The sequence below is a fragment of the Polyergus mexicanus genome, unplaced genomic scaffold, assembly GCF_030449975.1.
Source record: "Polyergus mexicanus isolate NDT 795.1 unplaced genomic scaffold, iyPolMexi1.0 SCAF_11, whole genome shotgun sequence".
NCBI lineage: Eukaryota > Metazoa > Arthropoda > Insecta > Hymenoptera > Formicidae > Polyergus > Polyergus mexicanus.
The window spans coordinates 10,111,813-10,126,868 of record NW_027223331.1 but is presented as its reverse complement, the minus strand read 5'-3'; the positions used below and the strand labels follow the sequence as shown (position 1 = coordinate 10,126,868).

The following is a 15,056-nucleotide window of genomic DNA, read 5'->3' as shown; positions in this document are numbered from 1 at the left end:
GGAAACTCGGGAATAAGATGGGAAGTCCGGTGCTTCGGCGAACACGCTTTCGAGTTTTCCGGCTCGGGTCCTCTTTTGCCTTAGTTTTCGTGACTAGAAGAGTGGTCAGACAGACAATTCCATACATTTCCATAAGTCTCAGGGGAGAGAAAAAAAGGTTCGTCTGCCTTCGCTGGTCGTAAGAGAATAAGAACAATGTGATGACGTTTTCCATTTGTACAAACTTCCCTTTCGCCTAATGCGACGTATCTCGCGAACGAGAGAAATATTGTCAAATAAACGCTAAGTTGAATGTATTGTGTACGATCACGTGCGTGTATGGCATATGTTTCGAGAATTCGGAAACAAAGCTTCAATAAACTAAAGGATTGCGGTTATATTTCAGAAGATAATTTCATTCGTCGATGTAATAGCATAACGGCTTTTAATATAATATTACATTATAACAGGCTACGCGTTTGCCATTATTTTTACAAAATTATACTGCCGAATGCTTATCATTATTTTAGCATAGAATATTGCAAGCTGTCATTTCTTTTTCCCACGCATCCAACATCTTTGAATGATTACATTTACTTATTGGTTCGCTCATTGAGTAGGCTTCATTTCTTCATAAAAACGATAATATCTTAACGAGGCTAAAAACATTTCCGTGTAACAGTTTTTATCGCGGTGAAAAAAAGGTTAAGCGTTGACCCTCGTAATTGTACGGCAGAAAAAACAATTTCGACGTTAGACTTAGTTGGAAGAGGGGTGAGACGTGAATGCGAGTAAAGCAAGGAAGAAAGAAATTGTCTGATAGGTACTTCCGTAGGGTCGATACGACGCGAAAGGGACGCGAAGGGAAGGGAAAGCACAGGAAGTCGTTCCAAGGGCGGAGATTTCATCGCGCCGACAAAGAAAGAAAGTATCTCCTCGTGACGAATCTTCCCGACTTTTCTCGAAAGAAATTAGAATCCGCTTTTTTTCGCGATCGGCGTGATTCAATCTACAAACTAAATCGAGTTGGCGCTCACGCCATGAGACTAACGCCCACTGGATTAATGCCGATTACTCGAATTTCGGTATATATCTTCTTTTTTGCCTCGTCTCCGGACGATTCTTCGACGACTCTGCCTTATCTTCTCTTTCATTTTTGTTCCAACTCTGGCATCCTTTTATTCGCCTCTTCGTGTTCTAATGGAATCGCCTTGTTTGCGCCGCGAATATTTTTCGTAATTCAACGTTCGTCTCTTTAAAACGTTTTAATAGGCGTGTTTAAAAACGCTATTATACACATTGTTCGACTTATTGTTCGAGTATTCATGATGCGGAGAATGCGTGTAATTTCTGCGAAGCACTTTGCATAAAATCAAAATGTAACACGCGTATAACTTGTGATTGATTTACTTTATGCGGCAAATAATGTCAGCAGCCGAGTAAATAACTCGTTCAAAATATTAATTATCGATTATACGGAACAATGTATTCAGCGCATTTTGTTTTGCGTTGAAACAATGCGTGATGAAATTTTGATATGACTTTTATAACTGATTCAATAATTCAATGCATTATTCGCAATTGTCCGTCTGTTTTATCGATGACTTTTATTCTACGTATAAAATAGCAACATATCAGACTAATGCAAAATAATGATGGTACTAACGATTATAATAATAATAATGCAATCATACTAATAATAACTAAATGTAAATGGTCCAGAAAGTTAAGATCGAACTTTGTCCATCGGAATATATGCAAATTTATCATTCTTTTTTTAATTGACGCGTATCACGATGTATATTCGATGATTTTGTGAATTATTTCAGCATTATCACAATCATTGCTCCATCGTATTATCGCAAGTTGCGTTGGTGAGATTAACATCGTAAAAGTCGCACAATATTTTAAAGGGCAGATAAAAATATATACAATTTTGATTTTTAAAATTTAAAATTTAAAATTTTTTGACACTGTCAATTAATTCACTTTTTGTCTTTATTCAAAATTTTATATATCATTTTCTGATACAAGAACAAAAGATCTGCAGAATAATTCTATATACATATATATCATAAATATTTAAAACTTTTATATTATTTCAAGGAAATTCAAAAATTTTCTAATTTTGTCTTTCAAACTAACATCTATTGCATTTTTTATTTTATTACTTTCTCCTTTCTTAAAAAAAAAAAAAAGAAAAAGAGAAGGAAAACAGTTGATCATTCTTTCCGATAAAATATCTCGTGTTACCGGCGGACTATCGTTTTATGCCGATACATATTGCGCGGTTCCGATTTCCGGAAGTGACTTGCTGTCTAAATTTCCGTTTGGAGTTCATCCCTCTTTCTTGTCCATCCTTACTTAATTCCCGGGAAAACTGGATTTTCCGGTCGATTGGAAGCGCCTTCTGCGTACATGGGATGCAAGGAGGCGGATTCTACTGCCCGTGTGCCCTCTCTCTCTCTTCACGCTTGACTCGGTCCAATTCACTCTGCGTTTCGCTGTCTCAAGAGCTTTTATCGCGTAGAATTCATATTTATTTCAGTTTCTTCTCCAAAGTTTAACGCGCGTATACACATAGCTAACATATAAGAGAAAATAGGAAGAATGGAGAAAGAAAAAGAGCAAAAGTGATCGCTTTTGTCGGTATTTTCTATAAGACAAGCGAGTTCCGTTAGTCTCTTCTGTAGGAGAGAGATTAGAACAGCAAGAGAGGAGAGAGATACGTTTCTCGGTGGAAGTAAAAGAGACAAATAGCCGTTCCACGAGACAAACTTGCTGTCGTGGCTTGGATCTTTCCTGCCTAGCTTCGCATGATACACTAGCTCTTCCGTGAAAAACGACACTTATCGAGTGCATTATTCGCAACATGGTTCAATATATAATATTTTCTAACGTCGGAAACACTTTTATAAAGTATGGAAAAATTGCTAATATTCCTCCTGTTTATGCTTCCTCTACTGCATTTGGTTTATTATAGAATTCAAACTTGATTTTGTCGAAATAAAGTTTATTTTCGTGTGATTAATTGTCAAATTAAAATTTGATTGAATTTTAACATTTAAGATTGTAGTATTAAGCTTAACAATATTTCAAGAAAACAAGCACTATAGTATTTTATTCTATTTCTAAAAAAATTCCATGTTTTCTTTCGAAAGTCTTTACATGCTTTTCTTAATAAATCCGTTGCAGAAATTTGTACTCATTATTTTCACATTTCATGATTTGCATGGTTGCAAACAATGATTACTTCCACGGTTATTTCGCGTCGAGTTGAGGCCTCCTTGTGTGCGTTTCATAGGTTGAAAATAAGTCGGAAAAGCGTCGCGAGAGAAAAAGTATTCTGCAAGGAGGTAAAGTCGGTCATTAAAATTGCCCCAGGGATAGCTTCGTGCTGGCTGCACAGACTCGCAGGCACTTTAATCTTCGACTCTCGGCGACTTAAGTTTGCGTTAAAGGACTTTCTGAGCAAAGAATAAACGGAACACCTAACGATCATTCATTTGAAATTTTTAAGACTGGCGACTTTTATGTATGCATTATCTGCCTTCCCGTAATTAAGTTACACTGTTGCACGCTAGTTATGTTTACATTAGAAAACAGATATATAAATCACTTTTTTTTTAAATACAAAATTTACAGCATTTTGTTATAATTATTGTGAAAAACAAATCTTATTTCATTATTGATTGAAATGAAAACTCTTAACTCGACCAATATGAAAAATTGAGTAAGCGGAAGCAAACATTCTCGGTCCGCGAAAGTAACAAGTGTATTAACTAAAAAGAAATAAATAAGATGGCAGAAGTGCAGCTTCCAACAACTTGCTTGCGCTGGAGCGCAATTCACTCAATAATTCATTATAAAACGAGGAGATACAATTACGAGAATCTCCAATTAAGACACTCCTTGAATCGCGCGGATCATAGAAAAAGTTTCTGAAAAATCCAATGAGTTTCGATAAGTAGAACAAATAAAAATAAAACGGATCCATAATTCATGCTGTATCCGATTTGCTTTTATAGTAGTATCTCCTTTTATAGTAGTATCCCAATTAGTTATCATATCGATCGTCTTGGTTTTATTTTCGTAACTGGTTTACTGAGCTTGCGAGTAATCGATACATTGTTTGAAAGAAAATTTCCGCAATAGACAATTTCTACCTTCGAATATATATCAGAATCAAAAAAGTAAAATCTTGTAAAGGAGATATTATAGTATTATTAAGAATAGATTTTTAAGCTATTTTTAATCAAACGCACAAAGATTGTAGATAAATAACAAAACTTTGTTTCGATTAACTTTAACTACGTGGGAATTCAATTTACATAAGTGGATAGACATTTAATAAAATTAGAAATTAAAAATTATCGAGACATATTACGATCAAATCTATCCGATTGAGATTCCTTATAAAATTGTTCATGTTCGAGGTATTTCATATATATAAAAAAAAAACGATCATGCAGGACCACGAAAATTAGTACGATTGACGAAACGATCAAAATGGAGTATGAAATGATGAAACCACTTTGTGGTTGCGAATAATGGTTTTTCGTTCCCGAGCGTTGAAGAAAGAGAGAGAAAGAGGAAGTGGAAAGAGTAGTCCGTACGTTCAGCGGAGAAAATCGTGGGGTGCACGGACCGAATATCATCGATTTCAATAAAGGACGTGCATGCGGTGCCGACACCTTCTGAAAGGCCGGACCATTTGAGAAACCGGTTTCGGATTTCTTGGATCGCGACGGGGAAGATGAATGAATATAAGGAGATATGGCGTTTTCCTATCGTCTGCCGTTCATTTCACCTCGTGTTCATTCCAGGTTCATCTCTGTTGTTCTTTCTCTCTATCTTTTTCAATTCTGACATCTTCGCGCCTATCCAAAAAGGGGCCTCAATATCCATTGTTAAATGCCGCATTACTCTCTGCTAAAGCTCGGAAAGGTTCAATCTGCTTGGCCTCCTATGTTCGATAGTCGACTTCCTTTTTCTCTCCATTTTTTCTCGTCCTCTATTGTCGATCACTTCGGAATCTTCCGCGATATTCTCTGTAAAATTGCGTTTCCGCCCGCGTTTTTTCAGAATTTTCTTTTTTGATTTCGAATCAAAGAGAACGACCGCAAAATTGAGCTTTCTGCGTCATGAGACGTCGACGAAGTTTGCGATTTCTCTCTTTTATAAAAATATTTTGACAGATTAATTTTTTTTTCCACAAAGATGACTTCCTTTTCATCAAGACTTTTAAATGCTTTCCGTAAAATTGTTTTTACTTGTTTCAATAAATGTTATTATGAACAATTGACTCGGAAAAATGTCAAAGCGCGATTTGCGCTATGTATTATATAAACGGATTTCGTGAATTGTCGCCGATACGAAGCTACAGGTTGTACCGCGCGGTACGACAAAAGATGCCGAAGATCTAATTCTATGAGGCTTCGCTCGTCGATTTAACTCGTCGCGCGCCGTTTTATCACCGTGACGGAGCATCGCTTCTTCTCGGGGTCTACGTTGTTGGAGAGGTTTCATTGGCGAGGCTTAAGAGTGCAATTCGCGACTGAACGGGGGAGGGGGAGGGGGTTATAGCAAGTGGGTGTGAGGAGTAGAGAAGGAAGTAGCGAATGCCTCTGAGCAGGAAATTCTCCGGAAATCCGCGAGAAAGTTAGATTGCTGAAATAGTTGCTGGCGTTCTTATCTCTGTCGCGGTTGGTGGCCCGGCACTAGCGAAGAAAAAACCGAATAGAAGAGGATGTACGAAAGGGGTTAGCGGGCGCGAGATAGACGGAAGAAGGTGAGTGACGGAGGGAGAGTGGAAGAAAAGGAGAGAGAGAGAGAGAGAGAGAGAGAGAGAGAGAGATGGGGGGAGATATGTACATTCGCGGGTGAGAATTTGCAGCTAATTTATATGCCAATTAATTGCTAATTAAGGTGCGGCTTTTTCGGGCGAATTAAATTCTCCGGGCGAACCGCCACGACAGTTTAAATAGAGGTACAAGAGGGAGAGAGTACAAAGCCACCTTCTTTTCGACCAAGGGAGATGACTGTTCCCTTCTCAACTTAAACTTCTCTCTTTCTCTTTTTCATTCTCCTTCTCTCTTTCTCTCTCTCTCTCTCTCTCTCTCTCTCTCTCTCCTTCCTTTCTCAATTTCTCGTTCATGTTTGAAACTTTTTTGAAAGATGCGTGTGTGTGTGTGTGTGTGTTCACTCTAGCGACGCTTCGTTCTTTTTCTGTTCGAAACTTCTATCCTCTGCTTTTTCATTGCGGATCAGAGTTTAATCGGTGGATTTCTGCTCACGTGAATATATACTGAATATCAGAGATCTAGCCACGCGCGATTAGCCACAGACTTTCGGAGAAATTCCTGGTCGATTATTTTTCGAAGATTTGATAGCATTATCTCGCTCCTTTTTAAGATTCTTCAAAATACGTACTGTTTCGTATCTCGTATCGATCACTTTGACAATAAAATTACATACATTTTTGTTTAAAACAAATTCCACTTTAAATTATGTAAAAGATGAAGCATCGCCAAGTCTCTGAATTTGTTAATAAATACTTTTAATTTTCAACTCTTTTATCATTTCTTTAAAACTCACGTGACCGAAAATTCAAAAACTTGATTCGATCGAAAATTTTTCATTCATTTTCAATATCAAATAATTTCTTTATTAGAACCGCCAGCGAATTTTCGTTTTTTTCGATGAAAGATTTTCAAAAGTAGACAATTTCGATGTCCATCTTTGCGCAAACGCGATGCTGTTTGCTAGAATTTCAGGAAATTTGAAGGTGTTTTCCGAAGGAGATAAGATTGATTTTCTATCGGTAGTAACTCGGGAGCTTGTCTAGAGGAGTGCACGGCTTGTAATTTTACTCCAATGGAAGAGGCAGCCAAGTGCAGACGCGCTTCTACCATGGGATGTTTATGCGTTCCCTCTAATTCCTCGCTTCCTGTAAATCGTCCCCTCTCGCTTTTGACTCTCACGGAACAGATCGGGTTCGATTGTAAGGGTCGCTGCGAGCTTACCCGTGCCGTTGATTTCACCAAGAGAAAAGCGCCAAGAAGGTAAGAGATGGGTTAGAAGGGAAGAAAAGGAAGGAATGAGTTGGTCTGGGGAGCAAAAGCGAGAGACAAACAAGCAAAATGGAGCACGGCGAAAGAAAACAACCCCTCCTCGTACGAAACAAAAGAGTCCTGTGCTCAAAACAAAAATCCCGCCGCCCTTTTTCTCCAGAGCAGGAGTAAATATTGTCCACTGCCCATCTTTCGTACGAGTTTACATCAGCTGTTATAATACTTGGGGATTGACAGTGCGAAGAGTCTCTTCAAGAGCTTTTCACGCTACAATGCTCGATATTTCCGCCCGAGCTCTCTTGCGCGATGCTCATCATGCTTAATCGATTATTTCGTGATAGTTAACATAGTATCCACCTTTTTTATAAAGTAAATTGCGATGCGACGAAATTCATAAGTCACGGCGGAGATACCAAGGAAATTTCGCACTCCAAGGAATTGAAATTATATATTATTCATGATATGATTCATCGTATAATTATTCTGGTTTGTATCATTTTCCACTGGGTTTATATATCGATACTATATTGTTTCGAAAGATTTTTTTCGTATTATAAGGTTTCCATTTATATGGTTTCGACGTGATATACAGTGCAAATTAAATATATTCAAATCAGTTTATATTACCGTGCCACGATGAAAATAATCAATAGCAATCGCTGATTGCAATAAACATATAGCTTACAGTTTTGAAATGTATTTTCCCGATATACAATATATAGATTCTTTTGAATTCCAGAAAACGATACAATTTAATGGATTATCCGTTGCACTTTTGTTCGTAAAATATTGAATACTGCAAATATTTCACGGTCTCTCGCATTTTTTTTTTTTTTTTTAATTTAATGGATTTCATTTTATAAACTAATATTTAAATTTATCTGCGTGTCAGAAAAAATGCGCCACAATAAAAATATAAATAAAATAAAAAATAAAATAAAAATACAATAAAATGTCTTATCGTCGATATTTCAAAGAGCCCATTATATGGCGTAACAAAAAAAAATTTTTTCATTTTTATAAAAAAATAATATTTCCATTACAACAATTCTGTATTAATTAATATTTTTATTATAGTTTCATTCTAAAATATAAAAATATTCCAATTCCAATTTAATCGTACATGTTCTTAGTGTTCTTCATTAAATTTTTTAATTATACAATAAAATTTTATTAGTATTCATATACGACAGAGAATCGGAATATCGGCATGTTCATTTATTTTGCATTTAAAAGTTTCTATACAATCGCGATCCAAATCATCTAGGAAAAATTTTCAGCGATATTCAATTTGAATATTTAAAAATAGCTATACAAATAATTCTGTTATTATATAATTAATTATTAAACTACTAAAGTATTATTTCATGATGATACTCTGAAGAAACAGCAGTTAAACATTCCGTAAGATCGTAAAATCTCTGCTGTTTTTTTTTTTTATGTAACTACTTCATATTACAAATACTCGCGCACATTCAAATCGACATTTGCACGTAGCGAATGCGAATGCGAACAAAATCCGATACTTATTTACGATGTCTATCGAGACGGTTTTAGCTAGTTTGTAGATTCGTTTCTCCAGCGTGTTCAATCGCTTCTCGAATTAAAACATTCAACCTGGCAAAGTTTTATCTAAATTATTCCGCTCAAAAACAGATTCTGGCGGAGCGGAGGTTTGAAAAACGAAACGAACGAGATTCAGTTGTTTTCCTCGCAATTTTTCTTACGCATCCAAAGGTATATCAGCGAAAAAGTCACTGACGGTGAATTGCATAAACGACGTAAAGTCAAATTAGCAAGGAAATTGGCAAGGGAAGAAAAAGAAATCTCAATGTAAATTGCTAATTAAGTATCAGATTCAGTGAATATTCTGATCATTTGAGTCCTTCGTTTCGTAGCAAACTGTTGGAGTTCGGAAATATCAAAGAGATGGCAAAACATTGAGCACAAACTGTATTTTACATTCGCTCGAGTACTTGCTTATTCGAAATGAAACAAAAGTTAAAAATCATGAATTTCTATTTTCAACTATTATGATTAGAATTGCGTAATGTATCTATCATAGTGATTAATTCGACTTGATAAATAAGTTAACGTCATAGAATGTGTCCCAAACTAAATAAAATTTTCATAATAATCCATAAGAATAATAAGAAGAAAGGTTTTTTGAGAATCGAGCTTAGAAAAAAAGAAAGAGAAGGATGCAAACGCAGATAATAAAAATTAATTTATTAGAAATGCACTTTAGACAAAGAATATTCAGTCATGAAAATTAAAAACTTGTGGTAAATGATAATTTTTTTATCCGAAATTTTCATTAAAAAAAAAAAAAAAAAAAAAAAGAGTTATTATAAATCTAGATTAGACAAAAATCTAGATGTAAAAAGTGGCTAGTTATCTCGTTTAAGCAATTTGCATAAACTTCCTAATCTGACAAGATTGCTAAAGTCTAAAAAGAAATAATTTGCAGAAAAATAAGAAATTTAAATGAATATTACAACGTCTCATTAAAATAATAAAATGCGCTGTTATCGCAACGCATCGATCCTCGCAATGTAACGCTCTCTTAATTACCGCTCTGCGAGCTGCGGCAAAGCGGAAGAAATAAGGTAACGCACAGTGCGCGTTTCGTCATAGAGCCATTGTTCATTCGTTATTTGCGTCTGTGCAGGATTGTACGCAATTTCCATTCTGAATACCATCGACCGTTCATCGGCGTTCTTACATCGGGTGTCGATTGTGCAATAGCAATTAAAACAGTATCGTTTTCCGCTTCCGTTGATTTAGCGGTCGATGACATTCCAAAAAGAATTATTTCGCCATACTGTTTCGAAAAGAGAGCGCGAAAGGGAGGAGATGAGGCGCGAGAGTAATTCCCATCGAATTTTCGACGTTTCGATGCGGAGAATGCAGAACGAAGCGGACAGTTCGCTCGACACGGCTACGAGAACCAAAGACGCCACTTAGTCCTCGTGCAAATTTAATTCCAACTCCCTGCAGGGGACGCAAAATTGGGGCAGCATCATCAGGAGGGTTAATATACTTTGTGCATTTAGCGGTGGAGCGCGATAAATCGCCCCGGGAATGAAAACGTGACACGACACACAATCCCGCCTTTAATATTGCATGACTTTCCCTGCAACGAAAATGCGAGAAAACGAGAGAATCGTCGGATCTTCCATTTGCCGTCGAAACTTACGGAACTGTCGGACGTGCGTTGTTTTGCTCGCACAAGGGAAACATCGATCCAAGAACATGTCACTGGAAAACGATATTATCCCGTCAAGAGAAACGCAACCAATAATTTAACAATCTGTTTTTGTCGTGCACGCGCAAGAACTGCTAGCCGCGTTTCGGGGAATCCTGAGGCGAGGAATTGCCGTGTCGCCATCACGACAAATTCTCACGTAAATCGTGCAAATTTTTATTCTATTACTTGTTGGCGCGCAATTAAACTCAGATATTATCCAATTATGTTCTTGCTCAAACAACGAATTTAGGTGTTGCTCTTTGACAAAGTTAATAATGAGATACGTATCAATAAAAACGATGATTTGAATAGCAAAATAATTTTATATCTTGAAATAATAAAATTAGATATCTTGCCTTTGTTAAAAAAAAATGTAAGTTTTGCTTTGAGAAAAATATAATAAATTCAGAAAATATATATCTATATGTATCTATGGTATATGTATTAAGGGAAAGAAATAATTTATTATTTTTTATTTATGTTATGCTTGTGTTATTATAATTCTATTTCTTGAAATCTAACTTTTTTTTTATCAACATACTTACAAGATATTATTTTGCCATCGAAGATGTATTTTTATGATTTCGATAAGATTGACAAATAATTCGCGATGCTGATGCGATCCCGGATTACGATAGAGAGCAGACACTCGGAATAAAATCGCAATGATAACAAGAAACCAGTACAATGTTTCCGGCCACGTACATATCTCGAAATGGTTTTCAGATTTTTGCCGTAAGAAAGAATGGTAGTGCTACAAGATGGAGGAAAAGAGAAAGGATATTCTCATAAAAATTCTACTACGGCAATGCGGGTGTTTTCCGTAATGTCTGTTGATTCTTATATTATATCTGATGTTTCTGGCGCATTCACATCGCATATGCACTAGTTCTCCTAATATGGTTTTATAAGTGTTTAATTTGTTCGATACAGACACGAGATGCGATGCAATTGTCAAAAATATGTCATTATACTTTATCGAAAAATATTTTTAAGACAGAAATACTTTGATAAACTTGTAAATTTTATTATAACAAAAATAATTTATTATACGATATATATATATATATAGAGTGCGCGTAATACAATATCATTTCCGATGCAGCATTATCGAATAAGCGCCGTAAAAGAATGTGTATTTTTGAAGTACGACAAATTAAACAAATAAAACAGTAGATGGTCGGTCAATATTTCCATTTATTTGACTAATCGTTTGCGCGTTTTTGTTTTCTGTATGTTCGCGTATCGTATAACCGCGCGATCGTTACGTCATTATATCATTACATGCCTCGGCTAACAATTAATCGCATTATCCGAATGAGGCTTTGCCGCGAGCTTGCAGGTATTTATCGTATCAATGGATTGGATAACGAAGTTTGTGTGGTATACGTACAGCAGGAGGTCGATATGGCTGACAAGAGCTTACGTGTGGCGATAAATAGGATAGCACATAGACTTTGTAAAAATATCGCTTATCAAGAATATTGTTACATTTTTAAACAATTTTTATAATTAAAAAACTTCGCTTAAAATATTGAATAATCGCTTTTAAAAGTTTTTTTATACGAGATGTAAAAATAGTTTCCACGAAAAAAAGAAAGCCGTGCTTCAGCAATTTTGCGACACAGGCGAGGACACGTTAGAAAAATGTACAGACATAAAAGCACACGCGCACGTTGCCAAGAGTCAGCGATTAGTCGGGTGAACTTTCAACGAAAAAATACGTGTTTAGCTCCCGCGTTTTAGCGCGCAATTAGCCAACATGCTCGGCGATCACCTCTTTTCATCGCGCACAACTTCAATTTGGCCTTTAAATTCAAGAATACATAGGCGAAATTAACTATGTGTTTTGTCAAAAGTTTTTTCGCCCTTTAAAAAAGATCCTCCACATCCAGCAGGCTAGGATAAGAGCGTGAATTATTCTCAACGTAAACAGAAAAGCGTAGCAAATGATGCCGCGCATTCGATATATAGAATGCATTTTGCTTTGTGAGATGCCTTCGCTGAGATTATTTTCATTCATCAGAAAGCTCGCTCTCGGCCGGTTCGCATTAATGATCGGCAAATAAAATAGGGACGCGAATAAAACGGCACAGCGAAAACTGACGATCAATTTGACGAATACTGATTTCACGGTGACCCGCGCACGCGCGCGTACATTATTGCGCCCATGGGAACACGCTCATCTGGCCAGAGAATCAACTTTATAACAAATAAATTGAAATCATGGCGGAGGTTTCGGAGAATCAAGTGAATATCCGTGATTTACGAGGAACCATCAGACCGGGTTGCCGGATGCGAGCAGCATTGACAGGAAATGTCTGACAATCGAGGTAAAAAAAAAAAAGAAAAAAAAATCGATGCGCATATTGGATCACCCGGCTTGGCAGCATCGATGAATGAAAACAAGACGGAATGAAGAAAGCTTGAAAATGCTACAACGGGAAGAGCAATCGAATGCTTTGTTTTTCCTCTCTTCCATTGCGTGCGGAAAGCACGAGCAAAGTTTGATCACGGGGTAAAATTAGAATCACGTTATAAAACTGGCCACAATCTAGTGGCCAGTTAAAAAATGTTTCGCGAAAGTTTAAGAGATTCTCTTTTGAGAAAAGGGTAAACGGTGTCGCGTTTTCTTCTTTTTTTATTACGTCTACCACCTGATCGCCGAAGGGTGAACACCATTAAGCTGCTCGTTCTTCCATATAAATACCGCGTAATGAAGAAAGCAGAAAGAGAAAATTTCTGTTTAAATTCAAAAAGATTCATCTCGCTATCTATCGATGTAACCAGGCAAAATCAAAGTTCGAAAAATTGTAATATTGTAATATATATTTTACTTTTCAATCGTGCATTAAACATGGCCGAAAAATTTCAAGATTTTAGTTTAAGAGGCAGCGATTAAGGAATGATGTAGTCGAGCGTCACAACCGTGCCGGATTATCAATTCGAGCATATAAATAACAAATAAATAATGTACACCCATCCAGGTCAGCAGACTTAACGTACATTTAAGCGAGATTTAAATCACTAAATAGCTTCGAAACCGTTATCCGCGCGACGTAGTCAAACCGTAGGATAGAAAGCTTAAAGCTTCAAACATTACCAAACGGTGGCAGCTGTCCCGGAAGCTTCCTTTAAATATTAAACAACGCAGCGCGACATCCCCGATAGCGCTAATAGTTATTACGCGATATCGCTCGGGAAAACTGTTCCCAAGGCAAGTGACTTTGTTATAAAACACAAAACCGTGTGCTCCCTCTCGGCACCGCTACTATCCTTCTCGCTCTACCAGAAGGATAAAACTAGAACTTTCCGCCGTACCGCGTAACGTAGTCCTTTTGAGCACGAGCTTGCTGACGAAAATTATGCTCAGGCATATAGTTTCGAAATAAGGATTTTTTCCTTCTTTCATGTGATGCCATCGTAAAAGTAGAATTTTACGCGACAAGGTTGAGCGATACATCTCTTCACGGATCCGTGGCATGAAAATTGTTACGTTTTATTTATTTCTAGAAAAATCCTTACTGCGTGCTTTCATACTTGCAGAGGATTCTATTATCTATGTGCTTGCTTTGTTTAATCACAATTATTGTAATAACAGCGCCTCTTATGTTATAATATATTTCTCGAGGTAATATATATAGTTTGCAAACTTTCGTAACTCGTCTCATATTGCAAAACTTCTTATATAACTTCCGGGTAGATCAATATACAATACATTCGCAGATTTTTAAGGAAACAAGAGACAGATTTGTGCGCGTAAGAGAAGAATGGTTGAGAGATTGAATTTATGATTGATTTTATAAGTAAAACAGTTTGAAAGAAACGCTCGAATCTCATCAATAACATTTGTTATTTAATGGAAAAACGTAAAAAAAAAAAATAGTAATAGAAAAATTCATAAATTTTCTCGTTCCGAATATGGTAGTACTATATATAGTTAAAAAGCAAAGCGATGATTGTAAAAGGCAATTTTCGTTTCGGAAATGCAATTTTCATCGTTGAAGAATGGAATATTCGCTTGAGATGCAGATGAGCAATAATATAATGGCAATCTCACTTACCTTCGTAACCGGTGAGTGTCGCCTCGGCCGAAACAGCGTCACCGACTCCGTTCTCAGCTAGGCACTCGTAGACGGTATTATCGCGCCCTGGCTTGACAGGTTCGATTCGCAGTAAAGCACCATTTGCATACTGGTGCACCCCGTAGCGAGACTGGGATTCTGTCGACGTAAGACGAAAGATTGAGGCGGACGTATGCGCCCCGTGAAAAAGAATACTCCTGTCATAAAAGGCGAGAGAAAATACCGGGCGCGATCGAAGAGAGCGCGCGAAAATGATCGGCGGTGGCAACGGGCGAACGATTCACACGGGTCGCGGTATATAAGATCGAAAATTGCGCTGTTGCGGAATCTAATAAAAGGGGGTATGTGTGTCCTCTCTCGTATCCAATTCCGCGGCCCGAGAAATATTGAATGGGAATTGGATCGCGCGTCTGTATAAATTTCGTGAACGGGTGGCTCGCTCCTGTTATCGTCTCTCCCCCGCTTCTCCTCTCCTCATCCGCTCGCGTTTACCCAGCGCGAATTGTCCGTCCAGGATGTTACTAGCGATCTCTAGCCATTATCTCGTCGAATATTCCTCGTCGGATTAGCGAATCGTTCACCAATGTGAATAACCAATCTGTGATCGCTCGGATATATATATATATATATATATATATATTCCACAGATTAGCTCAAACGTTATGCGTG

The 15,056-nt window shown here is 37.1% G+C and overlaps 1 protein-coding gene across 5 annotated transcripts in view; it reads right to left on the bottom strand.

The window, feature by feature from the left end:
* Lar (tyrosine-protein phosphatase Lar) overlaps positions 1-15,056 on the bottom strand; it is a 374,983-nt gene that overhangs the window by 101,023 nt on the left and 258,904 nt on the right. For all 5 annotated transcript variants that reach the window (XM_070304372.1, XM_070304376.1, XM_070304377.1 and 2 more), the window contains one exon: positions 14,367-14,525. In XM_070304372.1, coding sequence (XP_070160473.1) covers positions 14,367-14,525 — 159 coding nt within the window. The remainder of the gene's footprint in view (positions 1-14,366; positions 14,526-15,056) is intronic.